General features: G+C 47.4%; 1 protein-coding gene across 2 annotated transcripts in view; it reads right to left on the bottom strand.

Moving 5' to 3' along the window:
- Positions 1–27,071, bottom strand: part of DEK (DEK proto-oncogene) — a 361,945-nt gene that overhangs the window by 253,517 nt on the left and 81,357 nt on the right. For both annotated transcript variants that reach the window (XM_086965102.1, XM_086965103.1), the window contains exons 4-5: positions 21,890–21,999; positions 10,285–10,379 (exon numbers count right to left, since the gene is read on the bottom strand). In XM_086965102.1, the coding sequence (XP_086821228.1) occupies positions 10,285–10,379; positions 21,890–21,999 (205 nt within the window). The remainder of the gene's footprint in view (positions 1–10,284; positions 10,380–21,889; positions 22,000–27,071) is intronic.

Raw genomic sequence — 27,071 nt, 5'->3', positions numbered from 1 at the left:
GGAGCGTAGCATGGGGAAAAACCAGTTTAGTCACTGAGTCACCTCTACGACCCTTTCTTGCGTCAATACGCCCCTTTTGCGTACATTACACCTGACGTAGGTATAATGTGGCGCAGGGGTTTACAAAGGGACGCATCTACCTAGATGCGTCACTTTGTAAAGCTAACTATAACTGGTGTGAAACCTATGGTTTTTTCAGTGAATATATCTCTATATGCATGAAAATTTTGTATATATAGAACTTTACCTGTACCTTAGTACTTGGTGTATCTTCCTCCTAATTGCATGTATATCTATATGCATGCACCCCACAAAATGGAACATGTAGCTGTGTATTATATGCACACATATCCATACACCCATACTTACCTATATAGCATTATGGTCATGTTGGTATAGGAAGAATTTGCCTCCTTTTAGCCTCCTATTTACAACTTAAGAGTTTCAGGTGGGCCAATAGGCAAGTTACCCTACTGTGTATATTTATATCTTGTAGTCAGGGCCTCTGCTTTGCCTCGCCTGTTGCAGGACTATGCAGCCGGCTGATAAACATTGCTTGGATTTGGCGCAGTAACTGATGAAGCCTGATCTGTGATCCTGCCTCTTGCCACGTTATACATGTAGTGTATAAACCTTGTGAATTTACCGCAGCACCAAGTCAAGACATTTTTACACCGTATTTAAAAGTGCCTTAAACAGCACCTTGACACACTTGCTGTTAACGCACCCTGGTAGCGAATATGCTACTTACCAGTATGCATCTGTTCTTGGCATGTAGGGCTGCTGAGATTCATATCCGTGCATAGATCGCCGCCTACTGTTGGGTCCGGATGATTGCACATTGTTGTCCTGGAAGAGTCTTCGAAGTATCACGAGATAGGTGGCTCCTCTCCTGGACTACAGTGCGCATGGGCATCCTCAGATTGTTTTTCCCATTGTGGCAGAGATAGAGTGTAATACAGTGAGTGATGTCCATGCTACATAGTAATTCTGAATGCTGCAGCTGCTACAGGCGCCGGGGAGGAGGGTGGGCGATATGAATGTCAGCAGCCCTACATGCCAAGAACAGATGCATACTGGTAAGTAGCATATTCGGTTCGAGGCATGTGGGCTGCTGAATACATATCTGTGCATAGAACATATAGCAGTCCCTCCTGTTAGCGGCGGCTGCCCGTGCCAGCTGCAGCAGTCTGAAAAAGAGTTTTGAGAACAGCCTGTCCTACAGCTGCTTGCGGTCTTGAATGCACATCTACGCAGTAGTGTTTCGTAAATGTATGTGTAGTTGACCATGTGGCTGCCTTACATATCTCTTCTAAAATAATATTTCTCAGGAAAGCCATGGATGCTCCTAACTTACGTGTGGAGTGTGCTCTAGGAGGAAGGGTTAGTGTGCGTTTAGCCTTTGCGTAGCAAGTCTGTATACACAGAACGATCCATCTGGCTATTCCTGCTTTGGAAATGGGGTTGCCTTTGTGCTGTGGAGAAAAGGCAACAAACAGTTGTTTTCCTGAAATCCTTTGTTCTGTCTATATAGTACATAAGAGCTCTTTAGACGTCTAATGTGTGTAGAGATCTCTGCGACATTTTCTGGATTAGCAAAGAAAACTGGCAGTTCTATGGTTTGGTTCATGTGGAACTGCGAAATCACCTTAGGCATGAACATAGGGTTTGTGCGTAGTACAACTATTTGCGTTGACCTGAATGAATGGCTCTTGAATGGTTAGTGCCTGGAGTTCACTAACTCTTCTTAGTGAGGTAATGGCTACTAGGAAAGCAACTTTCCAGGTAAGAAATTGAATCACACAAGAGTGCAGAGGTTCAAAAGGTGGTCCCATCAGTCTGGTGAGGACCACATTCATGTTCCATACAGGCGAAGGTGGGTGCCTGGGAGGGATCACTCTTGAGTCCCTCCAGAAAAGCCAGCAGGCACTCTGAACAGTGAGAGGTGCTGCCTGTTTTGAAGATAAGCTGCGATTGCGGATAAATGTATACGAATGGAACTGTACGCCAGATTACATCTGTATAAGTGCAACAAAGAACAGATAATGTTTTGAATAGATGCAGCCAGTGGGTCAATGTCTGTTACAATATATGACAAACCTTTTCCATTTAGCCACATAGCATGCTCTGGTTGTGGGCCGTCTTGCCTCCTTGATGATATTCATACATTCTGGCAGCAAGTTTAGGCAGCCAAATTCTAAGACTTCAGGAGCCAGATCGCCAGGTTGAGCTGTTGGGGATCTGGATGCTGAATGTCGCCATGGCTCTGCGTCAAAAGCTTGGGTGTGAAGTGCAGCCTTTGATGAGGTACCACGGAGAGTTCTAGAAACGTGGTGTACCATGGTTGGCGTGCCCACATTGGAGCAACCAGGATGAGTGTCCGAGTGTTGCGTGCCACCAGCGGTAACAGAGGTGCTGGGGGAAAAGTGTACGCAAATCTGCCTGACCAGTTCATCCATATCGCATTGCCCTGTGACTGCGGATGTGGGAACCTGGCACCGAAGCTTTGGCATTTTGCTTTTTCCCTTGTGGCGAATAGGTCGATTTCTGGATGACCCCACTGCTGAAAGTACGGTTGGAGTACTGATGATGTATTGGTGAACACCCGAGGAGCAGACCGTAGGCCAAACGGAAGCACCTTCAATTGGAAATGGCTCTTGCCCACTGAACCGCAGATATTGTCTGTGAGCTGGGTGTATCGGAATGTGTAAATACGCATCTTCTAAATCCAGGGAAGCCAAGTAGTCGCCTGGGTTCAAAAGCGGAAGAATTTCCTGGAGAGTGACCATCCTGAAAAAGAGTTTGATGAGATAAGTGTTGAGCTCTCGTAGGTCTAGAATGGGGCGCCAGGTCTTTGTAGTCTTCCGCACCAGGAAGAACCTGAAATAAAAACCTCTGCCCCTTTGAGAAAGAGGAACCGGTTCTATTGCCCCCTTGAGGAACAATTGATGGGCTTCTAGATGGAGTAGTCCCAGATGTTTTGTGCGGATGGCCCCGGGAGCTCGTGTTGGAGGAAGATCTTGGAAATCCAACGTATGGCCACTCTGTACAATATTCAGGACCCACTGGTCCGATGTTATACACCTCCAGCTGTTCAGACAAAAAGAAATCCTGCCCCCCACTGATGTGACTGGGAGGGAAGGAACAGCAAGTAGAGCCAGGAGGCCGCTATTGCCGCTTGCCGCCGTCACATCCTTGACGGTTCCGATGTCCTCGCGGAGCTTGGCGAGAGTAAGACGCCGATTGTCCCTGCCGCTGATTGGAGTACTAGGTCTTGTAAGACTGGGACGATTGTGAAGAACATCTCTGCTGGGCGTTGCCTCTATACGAAGAGAAACCCCTGCCACGAACGCCTTTAAATGGGACCTTGTGATAGTTGAGAGATCCCAGCGACTTTGCCGTGTCGGTATCTTTCTTTATGTTCTGCAGGGCATCATCAACATGCTTACCGAAAAGCATTTCTCCATCAAATGGGAGGTCTAGGATCTTATTTTGGACCTCTTGACAAAACCAGGTGGCTCTTAACCAGCCCTGGCAACGTAGCACCGCTGAACTCGCTAAGGCCCGAAAAGCCGTGGAGGCGATATCCAATCGCACAGTCGATGACTTCGGAGGATGATTTTTCTCCTTCCATCAGCACTCTCTTGGCTTGCTCTCTTGTCACGTCTGGCAATTGTTCCACAAACGGTGCCATGTCACACCACATCTGGCGATCGTATCGGCCCAGAATTGCGAGAGAATTAGCTGCTCTAACCAGCAAGCAGGCCATGGAAGAAAACCTCTTCCCCACATTATCCAGACGTCAAAGGCGTCGTCAGATTCTTTGACTTGCTTTGGGCGGCCTGAGAGATGACTGAATCAGGCTTCGGCTGACCAAGAAGACAAGCTGGACTGCCTTCCGGAGCTGTATATATTTTTTTTCTAGTCTGGGGAGAACCGGAATCACAGTGGCTGGATTCTGCATGATTTTTATGCCTTCCTCCCACACATGTTCGATGATCAGAATGGACTTGACAGATCTCCTGTATTGCTCCTTGAAGTCGTAGAGGAAGCATTCAGACTTCTCACTCTTAATCGGCAGTCCAAACTTTTTCGCCGCTCTCTCCATCAGGTGATGGAACCCTCCTATGTCCACAGGAGGGGATATAGATTTATCACGACCAGTGGCGTCCGGATCTTGTAGCCCACTGTCACCCTGATCCAGATCTGGGTCCTGTAATGGATCAGATAAGGGATCCACTTGAACAGCCTCCTCGTCCAAAGAGGTATCCAGCTGGACAGGATCGGTTGGTTCCGGATCCGGTGTTCGAGGTCGGACCAGAGGTATAACCTGAGGTGGGAGGTGGGGCACAACCTGCGAAGGAGGTGGACCAGTAACTGACTGCTTGTGGCAATCCCTGAGGAGGAGGTTGCGCAGACTGCGTAGAAGATTCCGAAGGAAACCTGTTTCTATAGTCCTGCAACATCAGCTGAAGATCAGAGAGGCGGGCATGGCCACCATGTCCTGTCCTAAACCAGTGGGACGTCGCTCTTGTGAAACATAGTGCACCTGTTGTTCACCTGCATGCTCGAAATATTCCGCCGGGTCAGTGTCCTGCAGTTTGACATGCAGGTCTGAGGGACTGTAGGCATCTCCCTAATTGCTAAACTCATCCTCCGACTCCTCCTCTAGGAGCATATTCGGTGGATACGACGACACTCGTCGTGGAGCCGTCATTTCTGGTGTAATCTTCATCCTTTTCAGTGGAAAATGCATCTTTTGACCCGTCGACGGTCTCGTTGTCGAAGCAGTCGACGGAGCAGCAGTCGTCGACGGTGTAACCATCTTAGTCGACGGAGTCTTGGTCGTCGACGGAACTAGTCGATGGGGAAGCTGCCGCCGTCGTCGACGAAGCTTTGGTCGTCGACGGGATGATCGTCGACAGCTTCGTAGACGAACTCGTCGTCAGAACCATCAGCGTGGACGTCGAAGTTGTCGTGGTAGTCGACGTGGTTTGTCGTCGACGAGCCCGTCGACAGCACCTTACCGGAGGTCAGACGTGGAAGCAGCAATCGTCGACGAACCTGGAATCTTGAATGAAGACGAAGACGTCGAAGTGGAGATCGCTACCGCCGACGAGCCAGTCGACGGAGCCAAGGCAACAGCGGGAACTTTCACAGAAGGAACAGTCGTCGACGTCCCTGACGTTTGTCGTCGACGGACGCTGTTTTTTCTCCGGACCGGTTCCAAGGGTGACAGAAGAGGGTTTGTCACTGGTCTTCTCTTTTTTGGACGGAGGAGAAGTAATGGAAACCTCCTTTCTGTCCTTTGAGGCTATAGCCAATCCAGTAGCCTGTCCCTGCCTCTCCTTTTCACTTCTGTGAGGAGATTGAAGGGGACCAGCCCTCTCAGACCTATCAGAGATCTTGTGAGGGACTTAAGAGGGGGCTCAACTGAAGACCCAGGGGGAGACCTACCCCTCTTCCTGGACTTATGAGAGGACGCCAGAGATGTTGAATCCTCTTCATCTGATGAAAGCAGCTCCTTCCGAGCCTTCATCTTTTGAAGCCAGGTTAAAAGTCGACCCTCTCTGTCACGGAGAGTCTTGGTAGAGAAGGTTCTACAGATCTTGCAGTCGGTGGCCTTGTGGTCCGGGTATAAGCAATAAAAACAGTTGTCATGCTTATCCTCCACAAAAAAGTCGTTTTTTCCCCGCAAGAGGCACAGGACCTGAACAGGGCCTTCTTCTCCTTGTCAGACATCTAGAAAGTAGTTTAAAAAGTTGAAGTGGTAATCCAAAAAAATCCAATAAGATTGTAGAAGAAAACTGAGCAGAGCTAAGTGGAGACTCCCTAGCACAATGTGCGGTAGAAAAATCTGAAGCTGAGCTCTCTCAGGAAGGTTCTAGAGGGTGAGGCTGCTCCGATTGGTCCTGGCAAAAGTTTGGTCTCTTTTACACAAAGTGATAGGATACAAAATGAGATTAGGCCTGTTTTTCGCTTTTGTTTCTATGGTTTTTATACTACCGAAGCTCCCATTCCGACGACGGGGAATGATACAAAGCATGGGAATCTATGAAAGTTCCAAAACTGGGGCAAGTGTAAGTGCTCTGCAGACATAGGACGGTGTCTTGGTGGTATGTTGGGTGGAGTGGATGTCAACTCCAGACAATACCCGTACTGGACAATGTCTCTCACCCACCTGTCTGTGGTGACGGATTTCCAGACCGGCAGGAACTGTTGTAGTCTCCCCCCGACAGGTGTTATATGGTCGGGGGGGGAAGTGACAGGGCGTCACCGTTTGTTATTGGCAGAGGATCTGGAATTGTTGTTTCCTCTTCCTCTGCCCTTGATGTTGTTTCCACGATAGCCACCCCTGTTTTTATTGTAGGTGGATTGTGTACCTCCTTTATTGTACTGTGTCTGCTGTGTGGACTCACTGGCGTAACGAAAAGTCAGAGGCCCTCCCTGCACGGTACTTAGGGGGCACCCCTCCAGGCTCAATCAGGAGCTCTCCTGGCTAGAGTTCAGTGCCAAGGGGGCCCCTTGGAGCTAGGGCCCCCCTCGCACCGCGTGGGCTGCGGGGGCCTGTGTTACGCTCCTGTGTGGACTGGCCTCTTGAAGGTCCTCTAGTATTGGAGCAACGAAAGGAGCCACCCCGAAACTGCTGGGACTGCAGAGCCCCCATAGACTTTGCAGTCTGTGTCCTTCTTAATTTTTTCAAGGGTGGTGTCAACCTCAGGTCCAAATAAGTAGTCCGGGTTAACTGGCTGATTGATGATAGAAGTTTGAATTTCTGGTTTGAATCCCGAGATTCTTAACCAGGCATGTCTCCTCAACATGACGCTAGTGTTAATGGCCCTGGCTGCGGTGTCAGCTGCGTGTAGCGCGCACTTGATGGAAGCATTGGTTATAAGCTTTCCTTCTTGGATTAGTAGTTCTGCACCCTCCTTGTACTGATCTGATAGGTGTTACAACAGTGTCTCATGGGTATCATAATGGGACCAGTCATATCTGGCTAAGAGTGCCTGAGTGTTTGCAATGCACCAGATGTTAGCTGCCTGCGCTGCCACCCTTTTTCCTGAAGTCTCCAGTACTTTCGACTCTGTCAGGAGGAGGAGCATCACCTGTAGTCTGGAAGTTTGCTCTCTTACGTGCATTAGAAACAACTAATTAGTCCAACGGCAACTGTCCTCTTATATAAGTAGGGTCCACAGGTGCCGGTCTATTTTTCTTCTCAATTCTTGGGTTCAATACCCTGGCCCTGGTGGTTTCCTTAAAAATGTCACCAGCATGCTTAAGGACCCCTTTCAGCATGGGCAGGGTCTTGACTGTTCTTTCTGAAGTGGAAAAGGTGTCGACCAGAAAGTCTTCTTCCACAGGGTCAGCATGTAGTTGCACGTCATGGTTACTTGCCGCTCTTCCAATAAGGGCGTTAAAAGCAGTAGTGTCCTCAGTGGGAGATCTTTTTACACTGTATACATGTGTGTCAGGGGCAGTCTGCGGATCTTTTGGCTCAGCTGGGTCTGCCCATGGTTGGTCTTGATCATCGGGATCAGTGTCCACATGATAAGTGTCATCCTCATTCTCATATCCCCTGCATCCACATCTGAGTATGTGGGCTCTTGTCCAAAGGATTGGAGAGGTTCCACAAGAACTGGCGATGTTGTTGGATCCCTCTTCTTTTTTAAGGGAATCCTATATGACTCCATGGGTGTTTCTGGTAGGATCTTCCTTTTATAAATTGACAGTCTACCAGTTTCCGAGTCTATTAACTGCCTCGACTCCTGTTCTTCAGGCTCCTCGGTAGGCTTCACTTCCATCGACACTTTAATGGCTCCGATACCTTTCTTTGGTTCGAACATCTTCGGACGCACCGTTGATGGCAACCCGAACTTGATTGGTGTCGATGCGGTCTGAACGTTTCCGACCATCTTCGGTGTTGGGGCCTTATTCGGCCTGACCGCTGTAGCCTTATCTTTGATGCGTTGGAGTGACTCCGACACCTCTTTGGCTATGAATGGACTCGGCTGCATCAACTCGACAGGGTCCTTGGAGCCAGTCTTAGTCTTGTCCGCCGGCCTCGACAGAGGATCGAACCCTTCTTTTGGTTCGGGCCTTTTGTGTGTGTGTCGACTCCCATTGGCGTCGGCTTTGTCGGTTCGACAGCCTTGACTTTGGTCTTCGGTGCCCCAACCTTTGGTCCGATGACCTTCTTGAGCTTCTCTGTATCAACGGCCTTTTTCTGTTTCTTCGGCTCCAAAGGGTTTGAGGCCTTGGAGTCGACCAAAGCCAGTTGCACTTTTGGTTTCGGTTTTGGCAGTGACGCTTTAGGTTTAGATTTCTTTGGAGATACCGATGGCTCTTTATATATGTTCGAAACCGGGCCTTTATGCGGGGCTGTAGAACGAGTCTGTAGATCTCGGGTAAGGCCCTGTGGCGATCCCTCGACCTGAGCCTTATTGAGTGCTTAGTCGGCGGTCCCCGTATAGCCGGTTGGGCCTAGCGCCTCGCCTGAGCTATCTTCTACGGCCCCAAGGGCCTCTGCGTCGTCTCCCAACTCTTAGACGACGTTTTCGTCTTCTTCTAATAAGTCTTCGTCGTCATACTCCGAGTCATGGCCCGAAACCGGATCTGAGAGTTCTTCCCGATCCTCCAGATCAACGACCTCTTCAGTCCCGAAGATGTTTTCTGGAACTGGCACTGATTTCTGCGACTCCAATCGAGCCGCGCGTCGAATCCGAAGAGTTTTCTTCGACCTGAACCGGGCACAGGCCATACAGTTGGCTTCGTTGTGATCCGGGGACAGGCACTTGTAGCACACCGGGTGGACATCGATGTGCGGGTATTTTGCATTACAAAGTGGAAACCTTTTGAATGGTCTTCTTTCCATCGTAGATCGAAGATCGGGTCGAATGTGGAAGAAAACCAGTCTGATTCCCCAATGTCCTCTCGAAGCAAAGTTATCAGTACCGAACGAAAAAATACCGACGCTGTCGAAAGCCTTTTGGCTTCGAAGAAAGTTTTCCTAACTTGAGCTAAAATAGTAACATCCGAACCCAATGGCGGAAAAAAAACAATCTGAGGATGGAGAGGATGCCCATGCGCACTGTAGTCCAGGGGAGGAGCCACCTATCTCGTGATACTTCAAAGACTCTTACAGGACAATGTGCAATCATCCGGACCCAACACTAGGCGGTGATCTATGGACAGATATGAATTCCGCAGCCCACATGCCTCGAATAAATATATATATATATATATATATATATATATATATATATACACACATACACACACACACACACACATACGTATGTATGTATATATGCGCAGCGTCCTCCACAATCAGGAGTAAAATACCTCAGCATGGAAAAAGAGGGGACTTCACATACGAATAAAGCAGAGTTTTCACATTAACCCCTTCCATGCTGATGACGGAACGGTTCCGTCATCAGCATCGGTTGAGCTGTGCTGATGACGGAACCGTTCCGTCATGACTCCGCCCGCGCAAGGCTGAGTCAGCACAGGCGGGGAATACGCCCCGCACGCAAGGGGTTAAAAATAAAAAAAATAAAATTGCAATAGACCGTGATGGGTTTCAGTGTGCGAGAAATGGAGGTCTAGGAGAAACCAGGTAATGTAAAAAAATTTAAATTGATACTTGTATAGCGCACTACTCACCCGCAAGGGTCTCAAGGCGCTTGTACAAATACCGCCGTGGAACACATCCTGGCTTTCCCTGTGAAGCGTCCACTCCTGGGCACCCCCAAGGTGGAGGCCAGGCATCCTTAGCGTTGTGGGGGCCGTTGTGGAGATTAAGCACGCTATTGCCCAGAGTTGCAGAGTGGGACTCCATGGCTGGAATAGGCACCGAGGCGAGAATTATCAGGTCCGTGGAATTTTTGAGCCCAAGACCCGCCGAGGCGGGGAATTCAACCCTGGTCCCGGGCCAGACCTCTGCATCAGGGTCTGCCGCTCTAACCATTGAGCAACACTTTCAAACAGGAAGCTCTTCTAACTTAAAGACGGAAAACCCTAGTGTGTGAAGAGAATCTTTTATTTCAACAACAAAAAAATTGAATTGCCTGGACACACTTTTGGGTCTTCTACTAGCAGGAAATGTGATTAGGTCTCAGCTGTTTAACATGTGAAAATTAACTGGGCTAATTTAGAAAAACCAAGGTAGTATGCAATGGTTCTAAAGAATTTAAAGTACTGTCTCAAGAACAAAGTAAATTAAACACCAAACTGTATTTTAGCCAGTCACAACAATGAAACATTCATGAAAAGAAAAGAAATTACTTCTTTAACATCTCTTCTTTCTTTTTATACTGGTCACTGTCTTTTTCGAACGGGAAGCCGTTGAACTGGTAAATGTTCTTCTTTATAAACTTAATCTAAGAATAAAAAAACAATTATGTTTTTAATGGGTACTAATAAAAGTCTTAATATAATGAAAAGAGCATTTGATTCGACCCATAATTACAGGATGGAGAAAAAAAAAAAGCAGATTTAGTCAAACTCAATGGTAATACGATTAACAAGCATTTAAAATGCAATGGGTCTTGCCTTTGATTAAGTTAAAGCCATTTGCTTTGCTAATGGTGTTGTATTCTAGCTTTGCATTATTTAGTGTATATTTGTGATATATGCATATATTTGCTCTCCCCTTGCCCCTTCTATCTGCCTTCTGTAATCCTCACTATACCTACACTAAATGGACACATACTATTAGTCTAATCATTCACCTCCAAAATATGAAATGATGCTCCTTTCCTACTAACGCTAAGCTTTAAACTACTACACAGCTAACAAAACAATTCTAACTAGATACAACTACAACATTTCACAAATAGAGACTAAATAATGCAAAGCTAGAATACAATACCATTAGCAAAGCAAATGGCTTTAACTTAATCAAAGGCGAGATCTAGTACATTTTCAATGCGTGTTTTCTTTCTAGTCTTTCTCTTCCCCATATGCTCTGCTGGTCGCCATGTTTTTTTGTCTGCCTCTTTCTACGAACCTGGATCACTTCATAGCCCTTAACTCCCACCACTCTGCCCTTCAATTTTCTTAAGGCATTTTATGAGCTTTTGTTTTCAGTACTGCAGACTGAGGTCAGTCTAAAACTAATAAACTTTGAGTTGCAGGCAGATTGCCAGTCCATCCGCTATAGTGGCTGCCCCCACCTAAGCGGATATAAAAGGTGCATGGGGGAGGGGGGTTGTCATTGAGCCCTCATGTTGGAGTCTCATCCTGGTCAGGAGCCATTTAGAGCTGAACACCTTGATGCCAATGCAATGGAGGGAAACAAATGGCACTCACTCAGCTTGTTACAAGCACTTAAGAGAAACCATCAGTCAGGTTTTTCTCTTTGTTTGACCCCTAATACATATGCATGAACTGTAAGAATGTCAGATGCATCTGTAATGGGAAAGATACTAATAATGATGCAAGCAGCAGCTACTATTTTTTTATTTTATTTCTGTTATAGCGCAACTCATGCATGTTGGAGGGCTTTACATCACATGATATGAAAAGACAGCATACATGTGTAAATCAATGTACAGGAAATGTTACATAAGATAATGAGAGTTACAATGAGTATGAATTACATCATCCATACTGGTAGGCATCTAATGCAAAAAGTTCTTTGTCTGGGCACACAAAGTCAGGATTTCAAACATAGGGTTGTGTGTACTAATAAAAACATTACTACTCATATGCCCACCTTTTAGCAACCACAGAATAATCATAACTAATAATTGTGAAAAAAAGCAATAACGTTCTAACACTAAACCTTGAAGGATGCATACAGCTCCTGGATGCTGGTTTATAGCTCACTGTGCTATATTAGGACTGCAGCATAAGTATTTCAATGAACAAAGGGATCCTTCGACAAAAGCAGTAATTCACTGATCTTTTATCATAAACATCTAACTTATGATATTCATATTACATGTTGTGCTTTGCAGCAGGTGCATTCACCTTACAGGGCAGCTCAGTTCTAGCTGACCTGTGCAGCACAGACAGAGCCCAAATGTGGGCACAGGCCGATCTCCTCCTGCTAGCATTGCCCTCTCGCGGAGGTCTCACTGTCACACAGCGACTCTTCTCTCCTGAGGAATGGGGTGTTGGAGGTAATGGGCGCAGCTAAAATTCAAACGGTCATCAATGGTAGCGCTTGCAAGCACTACATTAGATTGTCGGCCTTCTGATCAGTGATCCTGCTGGGGTTGTGTCAATATTTCAGACACAAAAGGAGGCGCACGTGCCATCGCCCCACGTGTGTGCTTCTACCAGGGACAATGGTGGGGGGGCTAGCCTGGGGGGATAGGAAAGGATCCTGAGGCAATAGGAAGGAGGCACAGCAGGCTCAATGAGACACTGACAGTGCACATATTTTACAAATCTGTGTGATTAAACATTAAAGGGAGCGCCATCTCACTTCAAAAAAATCTATACACCGTGGCAAAATAAGTTAAGAAATAACTCACCCGGCCGCTAAGGTTTTTCCTGTACAAATAGGAAAAATATCGCCCGTTTGTGCAGGAAATAGACGGATCTGAAAACACAGGTTCACGCTGCAGCAGACAGGAATCTGGAATAGATTACTGCACCCAGTATCACCTTCTCAGGAAAACAGCCCCTGCAAAGCCCTCTGGGAGTTGTAGTGCTAAATAGGCCGGTCATAAAATGGAAAAATAAGCCGGTGGACGCAGTCCCCAAGCAGGAACAGTGCCTCTGGCAAAACGTTACAAGGCACAGATCTGATGCTGTGTATCGAGTCAGCTCTGACAAGAACAGGTGAGTTTGACATCATCTGCACTAATAGCTCATTGGCCTTGAAGAGCCAAATCCCCTGCTCCAGCTGATGAAGCAGGGGTGCTTGAACTCAAACCAAAGGTATTTTAGCACTTTAAACGAGCACCAGTTACATAACATGAGGACACATTCATTTGTGGTAGGCACGTAGAGGCTAAGTGATTTGCCCAGAAATATAGGATGCTTAGCCACTTCCGAGATTCGAACCTGGTTCCCCGGTTCCCCAGTTCCAAAGTCGGCAGCTACGGTCATTACGCTATTTTAAGTGAGGAGCACTTTGCATGGTTGCCTATTAAATTTAAAACCATACTCATAACCAGTGCTTGAAAAGGGTATAACTGGAGATGCGAGTGGAGGGGAGATGAGAAAGGCATTGCTGCCCTGATGTTGACTTGCAATTAAAGACTGTTTACCACTCTTTCCCAGTTTCTATGCTCTCGCCTTTGGGCACTTAACAGTCGTTCATGCACTCAGCAGAGGGTGTTACCAGATAATAAAGCCCTAAGCACAGATCAATGACACTCAATACATAAAACACTGATGTGAATATAAATGCATACAAATTAAGTGCTTAAAAGCCACTTCGCGACAAAAACAACTGCAAGGCTTCTGATTGGCTAAATCATCCTCAGCATTTTGTAAAGTGTGCCAATGCCAATTGTGAGAAGTTGGCCTGGTATATGATGTTCACTATTCTAGTGAACACTTCGCACCAGTCCAAACAACCCTTATGGTGATGGTTGTAAAGTCAACCTTAGAGACCAGCTATCCTAGAGGTAGCGTGGACAGAACAGTCTTAGGCTAAAAGACTCTTGAGGGCGTGTAAAGCCTGCTGTTTTACCACATGTAACCCCTTGAATACCAACTGAAAGGACACCACACAGGATATATATTAAATATATATGTATTTATTCACTAGCACACTCCTCTGAACTCTTTATGAGGTCAGAGGCAAAAGCACATAACTTACTCTCAGAAATACTTTAACTAGCACAATTTACACTTAGGCCCAAGGGGCCTACTGCTCTCTCTTTAAAATGGATTCCATGTACCCTAGGTACATTTCCAATTGGGACTGGGCCACCTTATCAGACCCTGTAACTCAGGGCATAGGTGTACCCAGGGCTGCCAGGGGCTGCAGCATGTATTATGCCACCCCTGGCTGGCCTCTTAAATTTGACACAACTGGCTGCATGACAGCTGGGGCAAAGTCGTGTAATCACCCTTTGCTGTAGGTGTAGTATACCTATACCTAACCCTAAAATGGACACACAGATTCCTATCAGTCACTCCTATGGCAGGCCTTGACAATCCTGAAGGCAGAGTGCTTGGAATCGTGTGAGATGGTGCTCTGGCATGAGCTGAGCCTGTCTGCAGCTTGCGGAACCAAGTCCTAATAGCTGTTCCATGATATCGCATACCATATACTCTTAAGTGCATTATAATCCTCGCGGTTAAATGCTATCTTTGGTATTGCTTTATCAAAACATGTCGAGTAAGGTGTCATACGAATTGGAATACTAACCCCTCGCCAATTCTGGCGACGGGGTTAGCATTCCACCCTTCTAGAGGGACACGACATGTATGTAACTGTGAACCCCGGTTAAAGTTAACTGAAGCCTCAGCTCCACAAAATGGATGCTGCCACCACAGACACGAGTCTGACCTCCTGCTGCTGGGAGTCCTTCCAGCGAGGGAGGCCTGGACAAAGGGTTTCCTGTCCGGGGCGGTGCTAGCACCGTCCCAGACATGGTTTTGTGTATCCTGGGTAGGCAGGGCTTTTCAGGAAGGTGACTGCAAGTGGCACCCCGGTGCTCACTACGCATAGGCCGGTCTGAACCAGTTCCAGGGGCACACCAGCCCCTGGCCTGGGGAAGTCCGGCATGGCAGAGGGGTGTAACCACCCCCCTCCTAGTCCCACCCATAGGCAGGACCTAGTCACCGGGTCAGCCCCCTTTTTTAGTATAAAGATGGGAGCGGGCCCCCTGTTCAAATTAGATCATCTTTGGAATCAAGACACGACTTTCTGCGAAAGGACTTCAAGATTTCTTCATCAAGATTCTCCCTTGAGGCTAAGGAGTAGTCACCCTGCATCCGCAGGCACCATCCTAAAGAACACTGCGGTCTGCTGCAAGTCCTTCATCACGAATCTGACGACCCAGCTCGACGAGACCCGGCTTCCTTGGCACCTCTGACCTCTACTCACCTCTACAGCAAAGCTGAGAACCGTGAGTGCGACGAGACCGAGGGACCGACGATCGCCAAGACTGCACGACATCTTTACAACAAGCCCACCGTGTCCTCCACTGGTGAGTGCTTTGGGGTCCGAGAAGCCCCGACCCTGCGCAGCTCCAGCACCCAAGGTCAGCCTCCCTGCATCTCCACGATCTGCGTGGGGCCCTTTTGCTGTTTGCTGTGCACCGCGTTGTTTGGCTACTAGCCGGCTGGCTTGTGGCCTTCTGAACGACGCCAGACGACGTCACTGCTGCTGGTCTGGTTGCTCCAGACTGGCCCTTGCTTCCTTCTTTAAGAGAGGCACCCCGGACCCTCCTGGTCCACTCCAGACGCCATTTTAGGTCCACCGCGTGGGCTTGAATTTGCCAAGGCTTTGTTGCCCAATCCTGGGTCCAGCGACGCCGACAGCTTCTATCTTCGTGGGACAGCTCGATCCTCCTTCCTGGTCGCCGACAACGCCTCCTGGTCCGTGAGATCTTCAAGCACAGCGTCACCCACTCGCCTTGTTGAGGTGGCTACCATCCGGTGCCCTCCTGGTGCCCACTGACTACTGGCTAGTAGTCTCGAACTTGGTCCCCTCTACTTTCAGGTGTCATCTTCCATCGATCCAGGCTTGGATCCACCGAACTTTCTTCACTGGTCGCCTGCCAGCAACTTCTTTCTTCCAGGCTCCTGGTCCGTCAACGAGGATTCCCGACGTCTTTTGAGTCCTATGCAGCTGCAGCCCCTGGGCTAGGTAACTTCGGCATTTCGGTGCCCCAGCATAGCCTCAGTATCCAAGGGTCAGAATCTACTTTCGTTTTCTTCCTACCAGGTCGGGTTCGCCCGAGAACTCTAACTTTGCAAATTCTAGCTACCATAGACTTTGTCCCGCATCTCGCGTGAGAGTGCACACACTGCACCCGAGTCCCCTGGGTCTCCTAGAAGTAATCTAACGATTCTATAGTCAAGTCCTAGCGATTCCAAAGGCTATTAGTACTGTACTTACCTGCTAGTAATTTCGCATTGCACTTTTCTAGTATATGGTTTTCCGTGCCCCTCGGGCATTTGTATATACTGTGCTAACTTAAGTATTTTTGTACGAGTTTTGGTTTGTGCTTAGTACCCTGTCCTCATAAAGAGTACAGGGCTGTTGTGATTCTTAATAAATAACTGCTTATTTTCATAACACTTGTGTGGTGTCCTTTCACTTGGTGTTCAAGGGGTATATGTGGTATAACAGCTGGCTTAACACGCCCTCTCGAGTCTTTAGCCTTAGACTGCTCGTAACCACGCTACTAGGATAGCTGGTCTATAAGGTTGACTTACAACCAATCATCAATAAGGGTTGCTGGACTTATACATAGTGTTCACTAGAATAGTGAGCACTGCATATCAGGCCACCTTCTCACACCTTTCACCAGCCAATCGTCCAAGTATGGGTACACAAAGACCCCTCTGCGGCGTAGAGCAGCTGCCACCACTGCCACACACTGAGTGAACACCCGAGGGGCCGACTTCAACCCAAACTGTAGGACTTTGAACTGATAGTGGGAGGTCCCCACCCTGAACCGAAGAAATCTTCTGTGACTGGGGTGTATTGAAACATGAAAATAAGCATCTTGAAGATCCAGCGAACACATCCAATCTCCCTTCCTGAGATGTGGATATATTTGGTGAAGCGCCAATAGGCGAAATCTCTCCTTTCTGACGTGCAGATTCAGTGTTCGCAAGTCCAGAATGGGGCTGTATTCTGTCCTTTTTTCTTGACCAGAAAATAACGGGAGTACACCCCTTTTCCCCTCTGAGCGACCGGTACTCCCTCGATAGCTGACTTGGAGTAGAGTGGCGACTTCTCTTGGCAGTAGGTGCAGCTGATGATTTGATGTTGACATCGGGGGAACTGGTGGAGGCATATGATTGAAACGAAGACAGTACCCATTCTGAAGCGTAGACAACACCCATCTGTCTTTTGTGATGCTTTGTCACTCTTCCAAATGATTTGCCAGGTTTCCCCCCACTGGAGTGGTACACGGCGCTGGGGGAAGAAACAACTCATTGTTTGGATTGAGTTTTACCGGTGTTGTTGCCTTGGCGTGGATTACATCCTCCCTTGTAATTACGCTTCCCTATGTACTGGGACTTCTGCTGGCCCTGCTGATCTTGGCTCTTCTGCCAGTTCGGGGTTTGAACCCGCTGCTTTGTAGAGCCCTAGTTAAAGGAGCTAAATTTTTTCTTGAACTCCTTCTCAAGACTCACCGCCTTGAGTTACCAGCTCTGCTTTCATGCGCTGCATCTCCTCGCTTGCACTTGCGCCAAACAACGAAGAACCTGAAAAAGGTAAGTTCAATATGCGCGCTTGGGCTTCTGGTTTCAAAGCCGTTAGGCGCAACCATGATGACCTCCTTGCAGTTACCCCATGAGCGTACCCATGAGCTGCTAGGGTAGCCCCATCCGCTGTGGCGCTTACCTGGTTGGAGACTTGACTGCCTTCCAGGAGGATTTCTTCGAAGTCCTTACGATCCTCTGCCGGGAGTTTCTCCACAAAACGCTGCAGAGAATCCCACAGGGATCGGTCATACCGCTCCAAGAGGGCTTCCACATTGGCAACTTTGAGAAAAGCCGCTGATGTATTGCAGACGCTCCTTCCCCACGAGTCTTGCATCTTACTGTCCTTATCCGGAGGCACAGTGGAGGATGAGGCGACTGCATTGGACTTCTTCGCCGCTCCGATTATCACTGAGTCCGGAGGAGGGTCAGCTCTGAAGAATAGCGGGTCGTCCTCTGGAGATTTGTACTTTAAGTATCCTCGCCGGAGCGGCCTTGGCCGTCTCTGGGGTTAAGAAGACGTCCATAACTGGCTCTATAGTCCCCGGCACCAAAGGCAGAAGAGGTTTGGGTGCAGTCCTATGCTGCAAAGTTTCAAAAATTGAGGCCTTGATCTGCGGAGCTTTCAAGGCAACTCCCAGCTTAAGAGCTCCCCTACCAAGTATGTCCTGAAACATGAAGATATCATCAATCGGAGATACCCTCGTTGAAGGAGTCCCAGTTAGGGTAGGAGAGTAGTTTCTGTGAGAGCGTGTCGAGGAAGAAGGAGTTCTTCGCTCTCTCCTTGATCGTGATCTACGCCTGCTGGGTCGCACCCTGGAGCGTGATCTTGCCCTCTGGCGAACCGGAGAGCGCGATCTTGCCCTCTGGCGAACCGGAGAGCGCGATCTTGCCCTCTGGCGAACCGGAGAGCGCGATCTTGCCCTCTGGCGAACCGGAGAGCGCGATCTTGCCCTCTGGCGAACCGGAGAGCGCGATCTTGCCCTCTGGCGAACCGGAGAGCGCGATCTTGCCCTCTGGCGAACCGGAGAGCGCGATCTTGCCCTCTGGCGAACCGGAGAGCGCGATCTTGCCCTCTGGCGAACCGGAGAGCGCGATCTTGCGCTCTGGCGAACCGGAGAGCGCGATCTTGCGCTCTGGCGAACCGGAGAGCGTGATCTTGCGCTCTGGCGAACCGGAGAGCGTGATCTTGCGCTCTGGCGAACCGGAGAGCGTGATCTTTCTCTCTGGCAAACCGGAGAGCGTGATCTTTCTCTCTGGCAAACTGGAGAGCGTGATCTTTCTCTCTGGCAAACTGGAGAGCGTGATCTTTCCCTTTGACTCACCGGAGAGCGTGACCGTCCTCTAGGCCCAGAGAGCGGTTGCTGCATCCGATACGCTGTTTCCTTGTCCTTAGCCCAGTGATGAAGAGGCTTATACCATCTCGGCGAAAGCCTAACAGTAGGCGACTTTGGATCTGAATCTTTCACTGGGGAGCGTGATGGAGGTGTTTCATCCCTTTGCGTATGCCTGGAGTCCTCGCTGGCCGACTTACAAATAATTAATCCGGGCCAGAGTCTGAACCTGAGCCAGCAGCAGATCTGGAGCGACTGCGAGAGCCCCTGTGCTCTGGAGACCTCTTCCGCTTGGCAGCGTGACTGTCACTCACTTGCGAGCCCTGGTCATCCTCCGCAGCTGAAGCGGATCCAGAAGACCTCCGAGACTGCTGCGCCACTGGTGGAGGCTGAACTACTGGAGTCCTATGCCTCGACGTCTACGTCGGAGGAGGTGAAGTCCATGAAGGCTTTTCCAATGTCGAACTTTGCTCCTCTCTCGACGGAGAGTGTCCTGCAGACACTTGTGAATGCCTAGACTTCAAGCATCGATGGTGTGACGCCGATGGAGGAAGCTTCGATGTGGAACTACCATGGCCCCTCGACGACGATGAATGTCTCGACATAGAGTTCCGATGGGTCGTCGACGGAGAATCCCTCAATGTCGATCGCAGATGCCCTGGCGACTGAGGATGCCTCGACGTCGAGCGTCGATAATCAGACGCCAGCGGAGGCTGCCTCGACGAAGAGCGCTGATGACTAGGTGACGGCGAAGGCTTAGACGTCAAAGCCTTTCCCTGAGCCTTTGACGACGGTCTTGACGTTGAGCCGCCCTGCTTCAAAGGTGGCCTCTCGACGCTGCACGTTGCCCGGTTGACGGCAGCGGAGATTTCTTGACTTTTGATGCTGAAGACCTCACCTTCTTCGTCGTTGGAGACGAACGCCGATCCAGACGCCGAAGGAGAGCAGGTCGGGACTTTTTTCGACGTCAACCGCTTCATAAGTCTCTTTGGAGACCAACCTCTCAAAGTCCATAAATCCTGCTTCTTTCTCTGTCCTTGATAGTTCTGGATGACAAGGACTGGCAGTGGACACAAGATGCTACCTCATGAGAGTCAGGTAGACCGCGAATGCACACTGGATGTGTGTCTGACCAAGACTTCTTATGCCCACAGGCAGGGCAGGTGTCAAAGAGAGCCTTAGGCATTTTGACAAAAAAATTACCTTTTTTGAGCCCAAAAAAGGTAGAACTAGCTCTCTAGGGTAAAAACCAGTAGAGAGATCAAAAAATTAAAGCACACCAAGTAATTCTGACAGAAAGTAAAAAAAAAAGGTGAAAGAACTGACCTAACTGTCACCCCGGAGGCATGATGGGAAGCCTGGAGTCAGGGCTGCCTTGAAGGCACAGTGCAAGTGTTTTGGTTGAAAAGGCTTTCATTTTCTATGTTCTTGCTTTTCAATGCAGCCTGAGGCTAACAAGGTCTTTTATAAGCAATTTTCAGGAGTGGAGTGGTTTTACTCATTAAAACACAAAAATCAAAGGATATTTGATTTAATGTGTTCTTGGTTTCCTTTATAATTGCAGTACATGTACAAGGTTTTACATTGTGTTAGCCTCTTTTTGGAGCTGCATTGGTGTGAGAAAAATAATATATGTACGTACATATATGTGGAGTTGGATATATGTTTTTACATATATATTTTTTATATTGTTTCCGGGGTCCCGCACATGGGCGGGAATATTCAGTGCTTATGACTATTGATGAGGATCCCCTGGAACAGTAACAGTCGTTACCTGTGCCTTTAAACTGTCCACGAAAGAACGTGAAAGGCATTAAAGAGAAAAATAACCAACGAAAGAGGGTAGGCAGGCCTGAAAAAACCAAGAAGTCGGAGGAGCTTCTTGCAGATTCTGGCAGTGGGATTCTGGATGGCTGCTAAACCTTTAAAGGAGACATTGGTTCCTGAAAAAAGTTTATTTGCAGGGGTTTAACCGTGTCCTGTCTTTTATTGTAATGAGTAAATTACGTATCAACTTTATCACCCGCACAAACTGCAGTTTCCTCTCGCTATGGTGTGAGATATTTTGCGATAATACCACATAAGTCAAGGCTGTGTAATTGTGCTGAAACCTCTTCCTGCTGGTTTAACAAGACTTTCCTTTCTTCGACCTTTTCTACATAACTGGTATCCACAGACTTCGAATGTACCAGAGCGGTCTCCACCAGTAAAGCACAAACAAATGCATCATTACTGCAGTGAAGCGCTCCAGTGCCGGTAAGAATCATTCGGCGGAGCAGCCGATGCTAGTGCCACAAACAAACAGCTCCAGGGGAGGAACGGCAGCCCAATACACTTGTGAAGCACCACCTGGAGCCTCTGACACCCGTGACACATTCATGTCCCAGGAAGTCTCTGAACTGTGCTCTCACGCTCCCCAATCCCAGTGACAGATCGATGCTGCGAGCCCGGGTAGAGATGTAATGTGGCGATCAGTGACAAGTGCACCCTGAGGTGCACGGAGCGCTGTAGTCTCGCTGCACGGTAATGACTTGCCTCCCGCTGACTATCTATAGTTTATGGAAGGTATTGATGTGAATATTTCAAATCACTTGGGTTCTACAGAAAACGCATTTATGATCAGCCCAGTAGACTTGTGTTTTTCTGCCGTCCCACTTGGACGGCCTGGCCTGCTTTCCTTCAGGCATAAAAGGTTTTTATGGGGCCATGTGTTTGGGCCCATAAAGAGAAGGAACCTTTTACGCCAGAAGGAAGTCAGACCAGGCCGTTCAAGTGGGACGGCCAAAAAAGAGAAAAATAAGTCAGACACCTCTTTCCCAATGGCTGGCCACCATTTAGCACAAACGGCGAGGCCGGCTAATGCGAAAGAGGGGCGGGGCTTAAAGCCCGCTAGTGAAAGCTCCTTAATCTCACTAAATCTCGCCAGCGAGACTGCGCATGGGCAGCCTAGGCAGGCTCGACCTAAAAATAGAACTGATTCAAAACCATGCAATCACCCAAGAACATCACAATTATACACAATATAGATAAAATATCCCATCTCAACAAGGTCCCTCAATTTTATTGAACTACAACCAACATTCCAAGCACTGTACAATGTAAGTCCTGATAACAGGTTTCCCACATTGCGCTGAGATACTACTAATAGTAAAAAGAATTAAAACTCCAGAGAATGAATGGGCAAGTGAACATGCAGCACTTACTGTTCCAACCTTGTTGAAAAGTATTTTGTGTAAAACTTTTAGCTCCTCAGACTTCTTCTTCTTCAGAAAGTACAGTATCCTTTCAATATCTGCAAGTTTTACTCCCTTTCCTGCAGGAACAAGATAATTGGAATGAAGGCTCAATATATTTTTGATAAAGTAGATAATAAAGATAAATCGAGCAAAGTTAATCCAATCATTGGGAAAATTTAGAGAACTTCGAGACCCTCTGAAAAAGTGATCAACTTGCCAATTGCCTGGACCTAATCCATCAGCACCACAGAAAAACACATGTTTTCCAATGGGTCACATAAGGGGAATAAGGTAGTAGTTAATCTGCAGTCATGCAGTGAGCAATGGCAATCAGGAAAGTTGTTCTACGAATTAGCAGTTTCAGTGAGCAGCTGTGAACCAGTTAGAAAGGCATGCACATAATAAATGACAAGAAGGCCAAATCTCAGCGTGTCATGACAAGTTGCTTCTGGGGAAACAGACCTTTAATAAAACGTATCACAGGTGTTTAACAGAGTGGCTTGATCAGCTTAACACTAAAAGAATGACAGAGCCAACAGAGAACCCTAAACTGTGCCCACTACAGGCCTTGCTGGGCCAACGTTAGATCAAACAATACACTGGAAAGTTTGGGCTGCAAAGGGACAGTATGATGAGTGCCACACTAGGAAACACATTTCTCCCAGCATAGATGGACTTTGGTAGAATACTGTGAAGCCACTAAATCAAACTGATTTTACTGACGCTGCTCAAAGTCCATACAGTGAGGTATAGGTTGTGTAGACTTCAGTGCAGGACCCCCCCCCCTCGCTAATGTAGTAAATACCAAGTAGTCCCAGGCTTATACTGAATAATTATGTGGGACTTGAGACTAAAAACTAAGCAGACACACCAATAGGTCAATTATTCGATGCACAGCCAGTATTTAATTGTATGAAAAAGGACTTTACTCATAAGGCAATGTGACACATTGGGCAATAGCAAACTTATACTAGGGTTAACTTTAAGCTATTGTCGGGATAATCGCTGGGCTATTTCCAAAGGACAAACTCTTTGGTAACTGTTTTTGTACTTCTTGTTGACTGCACAACCTGGTTTTGCTGGATGTGGCACATAAAAATTTGAAAGAAGACATATGCTTGAACCACACATGCAACTAATGACTATACAATTTGGACTGAGAAAAATACTCACGAAAAGTTAGATATAATTTAGCCTTAGACATAAGATACGAGAAAGGTCTACTCATTGAACGATCATCAAATCATATGGTTGATTCTAAACACAGTAGTCAACATAGGTGCAATTATATTATAAGCACTGAAGAATTCTTTTGGACAAAGTTTGCGCTTTACAACATATATTCATTCATTTTATGAGACTAAGCACGTTGGGATACACTAGACGATAAGCATTTATAAAAAGAAGTGAATGAAGGAACCCCTTTTAAAAATAATGTGTAATTGACATACACTGCTAATAATAGATGTGTGTGCTGATCACCCTCATAAGATCTGTGATAACTTGTACAATAATTTGTAATCAATCTTTGGGAAACCATTTAAGGGTAAGATTTTGGGTAGTCTCATAACAATGGACTGAACTTCAGAATATTACTACCACCACCCCCCCCCCCCCCGTTGCAGAAGAATGGCAGACCAATGACCCTCGCTCACACAGCCACCAGTACCATTACACCTTAGCCGCTTATAGCCTGCACCCCCACGCTATTAAGTCGGCTGTCATGAGATTTCATGCATATCTTTGAAGTGACTTTCTTTCTTTGTATGTTTTGTCCCTGTCCTTACTTGTTATATGTACAGGTGGTCTTGAGAAGGGAATCCCCCCCTCTCACACATAGATACACTTTAGGGCGTGTAGACACATAGTCTGCATCACACGTCCACTAGTTTTAATCACACACACTATTTATTTGTTCCTTTTTAATTGTCCTGAAGAAAGCCAGCATATTCATAAGGCACTGGCTGAAACATGTTGACTTACGAAGGACGTGAGAGGTCGTAACTCGCCTCTAACGTCCACCTGCCTTATTTTTTACCCGCTGACGGAGGCCCAGGTATTAAAGTCTGTTCTACCTTCGGGTACTGGGACCCCCGCCAAGCCGTTTTAATTCACATTTAAAACATCCTTCACCGCACACACAGTGATATACCTGCTCCGCTGTCACCAGGCGTCGTAGCACACCCGGGACACGTTAGGTGTCACTGGGTGGGCCCGATGATTAAGCATGCCACCAACTAGGTTGGTGGGTGAGGGCTTCATGAGCACACCTACCAGGTGCCACAACCTCCTGACAAAACAAAACTGAGTCACGAATACCTTTAAACTAGAATTCTGTTTAAATTAACCCCTTTCCCCTCATCTCAGCTAGTCTCTTTTTGATTAAATTATAAAAGACCTGTGTAGCCACTATGGTTATTTGGTTTATTGCTGCCACAGCCAGTCCTCTGTAGCTCAGCAAGTTTCAGGTAGTCACACCATTTAAGGAGGGTGCGACACATGCCTTGCTCTGGGTCTCAATCCTAGTAAAAAAAAAAAAAAAAGTGCCTCAAAGACCTATGCATGAACACATTCAGGAAGGTGGAGGTCAAAAATCTACATCTTGCTATGATTAACTAAAGTACTGCACAAAGGTGACTTTCCTCCATCCCCCCCCCCCCCCAACAAAAAGACAAGAAAATCGGAGCACATAATTGGATTTTAAATAAATCTTGAAAAACATGCAGATGATTAGCGATTAAGCTCCTGGTTTATTGAAGAGCAAGCAAAAACATCCAAGCTCTCTTCAATGGCCTAGCCACACATTCTAGAATGCCCTGCTACCTGGAAAACAGGTATTTATGGCATCTGGTTTACACAGATGCCACACGTCCCACTGAACACAGACATAAAAAAAACTGTACATTTTAATAACAAAACAACTTTGCAGCAAGAGAAATTACCCTTCCAGATTTAGTGGTCAATTTGGCACTCCCATGTTTAGCAACTAATGACCTGCAACCTCTTAAATTTTCAGCAGTAGGAGAGTTCAAATATTCTTTAACAGTATTGCAATCATCCAGCGGACTACTACCCAACTCATCCACATTCTCATCAGTAACATGGTTACAATTAAGTAGACTTACAATATCCTCCCACAACCCATTGCCCACAATATCTCCACACTTCCTTCTCGTATCCTGCTTTCAAGAGAAACTAAGTTTCTTACCCGTCGGTGTAGTTTTGCAGCTTGAAGATCTTTCTGGATTCACTATGCTGTGCATTATTCCGCAGTCTAGTGGTTTGGTCCGAATCGTAGTCTTTTCCTTTTTTCTTAGCCCAGGTGGGTGTCGACGTCCCACCTTTAGGTGTCCTTCCTGTGACGTCTGCATGCTTCCTGCGGAAGCTCCCACCCTTTCGGCGCCATCTTCGGATTCTTTTTTTTCCAGTTTGTGTTCTGTTTCCGAATTTTAAGGCAATGTTTCAGTAAGTTATTTTACCGCTTCATCCTTCAAAATGTCTGCTTCAGTACTGTTCCTATTTTACCAGTTCTTTCTCCAGCCTCATCTTTCTGGCGGAGGTGGGTGGGTTCGCTAGTGAATCCAGAAAGATCTTCAAGCTGCAAAACTACACCGACCGGTAAGAAACTATTAGTTTTGCAGCGTGAATCTTTCTGGATTCACTATGCTGTGCATAGACTTTGTAGTGGTTTGTTATATTTGTGGCGGCTGGGTGGAAGATGAGCTTTTGTTGTTGAATATATGTTGAAGCACCTTCTGCCCTACTTGTGCTTTGTTCATTTGTATGTTCACACAGTAGTGTTTTATGAACGTGTGCACTGAAACCCATGTTGCCGCCAGGCATATGTCCTGAATGGGTGCGTTAGGTAGGAAGGCTATCGTAGCCCCCTTTTTCCTGGTCGAATGGGGCCGTGGCCCCTCTGCTAGTTCTTGCCCAGCTTGTTTGTGGCAGAATTGTATTGCTTGTGCGATCCATCGTGCAATTGTTCCCTTAGTAACTGGTTCCCAAGAAACTGTCTGCGAATGACAAAAAACTGTTTTGTTTTCCTGTGATCCTTAGTTCTCTCTATGTAGTGCATGACTGCACGTCTGGCGTCCAGAGTGTGCAGTGCCCTTTCGGCGTTTGCCGTTGGTTTCTGGAAGAAACTTGGTATTTGTATCGTTTGGTTGATGTGAAACTTTGACACCACCTTTGGCATAAAGTGTGGGTCCGTTCTCATCACCACCCATTCGTTGTGAATTTGTATGTAGGGTTCTTGTAGCGTTAACATCTGTAGCTCGCTCACCCTGCGCAGCGAGGTGATTGCCACTAAGAATGCTGTTTTCATAGTTCGCATTTGTAGGGAGGCCTTATGAATTGGTTCGAAGGGCGCTTTCATGAGTTCCGTCAGGACTAAATTGATGTTTCATGCTGGTGCTGGCAACCTTTTTGGTGGTGCTATCCTCTTTGCACCTTCCAGGAATCTTTTTACTATTTGTTAAGTAAGGAAGCTTTTGCCCGTCTCTCCTCTAGTGTAAGCGACTATGGCTGCCAAATGTACGCTTAGCGAGGATGAGCTCAGTTTTGCCTTGAGCAGGTGCGCGAGGTATTTATGCACTGTCGAGTCCTTGGTCATCTTTTTGTGCAGTTTTTCCCTTCTGCACCATAGTGTGAACTTCTTCCATTTAGCCACATAGCACCTTCGCATGCTGGGTCTTCTTGCCTCTTGAAGTACCCTCAGGGTGCTCTCAGGTAATTTCAGGTGTGCGAACTATGTCTTCAAGAGCCAGGCTGAGGCTCTCCGGCTCTGGATGCAACACCTCTCCGTTTTGCATGGAGAGTAGATCTTTCCTTCTCCCGAATCTGTGTGGTGCACTCGGTGTCATCTCCATTATCTGCGAGTACCAGGTCTGCCTGGCCCACTGGGGTGCGACCAGTATCCGGGTCATGTTGCTTGTTCTGCACTTGCCGAGTACCTTGTGTATCAGGGGAATCGGCGTAAAAGCGTAAGCAAATGTCTTTGACCTGCTTATACATAGGGCATTCCCCAGGGACCCTTCCCCTGGTCACCTGGATGCGAAGTGTTGGAATTTTGGCATGTTGCAAACTGGTCTATTGATGGTGTTCCCCACCTGCCGAACAGCCTCTTTGTTTCCTGCGCATTGAGCTC

The sequence above is a fragment of the Lissotriton vulgaris genome, chromosome 4_1 (genome assembly GCF_964263255.1).
Source record: "Lissotriton vulgaris chromosome 4_1, aLisVul1.2, whole genome shotgun sequence".
Lineage (NCBI taxonomy): Eukaryota > Metazoa > Chordata > Amphibia > Caudata > Salamandridae > Lissotriton > Lissotriton vulgaris.
This window is presented reverse-complemented; position numbering and strand designations above follow the sequence as displayed.